The sequence below is a fragment of the Gekko japonicus genome, unplaced genomic scaffold (assembly GCF_001447785.1).
Source record: "Gekko japonicus isolate JY-2015 unplaced genomic scaffold, Gekko_japonicus_V1.1 scaffold5670, whole genome shotgun sequence".
Taxonomy (NCBI): domain Eukaryota; kingdom Metazoa; phylum Chordata; class Lepidosauria; order Squamata; family Gekkonidae; genus Gekko; species Gekko japonicus.
In genome coordinates, this window is record NW_015168217.1 from 21,341 (window position 1) to 23,660 (window position 2,320).

Genomic DNA, 2,320 nt, shown 5'->3' on the forward strand with positions numbered 1-2,320 from the left:
GCCAATGTTGGATCAGGCCAAAGGCCCATCCCGTCCAACACTCTGTGTCACACAGTGGCCAAAAATACCAGTTAGCCGCCCTGAGCCCGCTTTGGGAGGGCGGGATATAAATTTAATAAATAAATAAAATCACTTAAAAGAGGAGAAATAACATTGCGCAATATCAGAAGGTATTGCTTTTTATACCTCAGTGCTCTACGGGGATCGTATGGGGAGAGGCGGTCCTGAAGGTAAGACTAGAGAGTGATTTAGGACTATGAATACTTGGACCTTAGTACCCTCTTCCGGCGCAGTAGGGAACTGCATTGTGAAACATCAACCATTGCAATAGGCTAGCAATACGAAGCCTCTGGATTGGCCAGGCCTGGGATGGATACTGAGAACTGGGACTTCTCCCCTTGCCTGGCCAATAGAGCAGTCTGTTCTACCTTCTGCGCTTTAGCCTCCCACCCAGTACCTTCTCCAGTCACTGACTTCAGGGTCATTAAGTAGGAAAGCTTAATTTCCAGGAATGGGCAGGGAGAGATGCATCTGTAGGCCCTCCCTGGAGTACTCTGTGGTACTTACTTCTAAGAGAACATACACAGCATTGGACTGAAAGCGGCGTTTATTGTTGAGCTGTGCATGTTAGGTGGATGTTAGATATGCTTGCCAGCGCTGTCGTGGCAGATTCTGGAAGATTTTGAGGGTGGTGCCTGGGGAGGATGTGACATCACCTCTGCATGACACTCTAGGAATTTCACCCCTATCCAATCTCTATGGCAAAGAACACAGAGACACGGGGAAATTCCTAGAGCGTCACTATGGAGTCCTATTTCTGGCTATTTTATTTCTCCCACTCCTAAGTTTACAGAGCTCTTCTTACAGGGGCTACTGTAAGCTCTTGGAGGATTGGCTACATTAGGGGGGGTGTCGCCTAATATGCAAAGGAGTCTCTGCTACAAAAAGAGCCCTGTTAATTATACACATATATATGCAATTTGCCTTGGAAGCACGGGAGCTTTACGCAGTATTCCCGACCCTCCACGTTTCCCGGTATATATATATATGTAATTTGCCTTGGAAGCACGGTAGCTTTACACAGTATTCCCGACCCTCCACGTTTCCCGGTAAAGGAGGAAATGCCGTTCAAACAAATTACAAAGATGATTTGCCTCCAAGGGCAACGAGAGAAAGAAATTTTGCCTACAAAAAAAATAGAAGCATGTCTTACACGACATATTCATGTAGGAAGATTTCGCTTATGGTGAACAGATGAGCTTCAGAAAAAAGGTTAACTCGCGACAGCTCCAAGCCCAGGTAAGAGAGAGAAGACGAAGAGAGGTATTATCTAAGATGAAACACGGAAGGCAAAGCAAGGTGTCCAAGGGGCTCAACATTGGTTGTGGGGCCAACTGCCAAGGGTCCCTGAGTGAGAGAACTCTCTTAACCCTTTCCCTCCCAGGTCCTCTCGCATGCAGAGTTACGACATCCAACATTCAGTCCCCAAATTTCTTTTGCATGTGGATCTGAAGCCTGTGCCCGCAGGTCTAGGCAGAGTCTGTAGCTCAGCTGGAAGTTTAACACGCGGACTTAATAACTTACCCCCTTTCAATTGCGTAGGTTGGGACGGTGTTGGTTTTGGTCTTCTCCATTGCTGCATTAACGGTGATCACAGTAGAGTGGACCGTACAGTGGCAGACGGTCGTCCTGTCCATGCAGGTAAGATAACCCAGTGGTGCGCCTTTCAGAGTTACATTTCATCCTTACCACAATGCTGAATGACTTAAGTAGATAAATACATGTGGATAAATAAATGTGGTTTTAATATTTTTTAGGAATTTTCAGGGATGAGTTATATTATATTACATGTCTGCATATCCGTGATTCTCTGGCATACTGTGAGACCCTGGGAAGCCACGGAGTGGGGCCGTGGCTCAGTAGTAGAGCACCTGCTTTACGGGCAGAAGGTCCCAGGTTCAATCCCCGGCATCTCCAGTTCAAAAAGGACCAGGCAGTAAGTGATGGGAAAGACCTCAGCCTGAGACCCTGGAGAGCCATGGAGAGAAGAAGAAGAAGAAGAAGAGATTGGATTTATACCCCGCCCTTCACTTGGAGTCTCAGAGCGGCTTACAATCTCCTCTCCCTTCCCCTCCCCACAACAGACACCCTGTGAGGTGGGTGGGGCTGAGAGAACTCTGACACAAACTGCTCTTTTTCAAGGACAGCTGTGCCAGAGCTTGTGACTGACCCAAGGTCACATCAGCAGGTGCAAGTGGAGGAATGGGGAATCAAACCCGGTTCTCCCAGATTAGAGTCGGCACACTTAACCACTACACCA

General features: G+C 47.6%; 1 protein-coding gene across 1 annotated transcript in view; it reads left to right on the forward strand.

Moving 5' to 3' along the window:
- Positions 1 to 2,320, forward strand: part of LOC107113675 (glycerophosphodiester phosphodiesterase domain-containing protein 4-like) — a gene marked incomplete at its 3' end in the record, with an annotated part of 43,591 nt that overhangs the window by 20,207 nt on the left and 21,064 nt on the right. Inside the window, exon 5 of the mRNA XM_015415028.1 lies at positions 1,603 to 1,701. Coding sequence (XP_015270514.1) covers positions 1,603 to 1,701 — 99 coding nt within the window. The remainder of the gene's footprint in view (positions 1 to 1,602; positions 1,702 to 2,320) is intronic.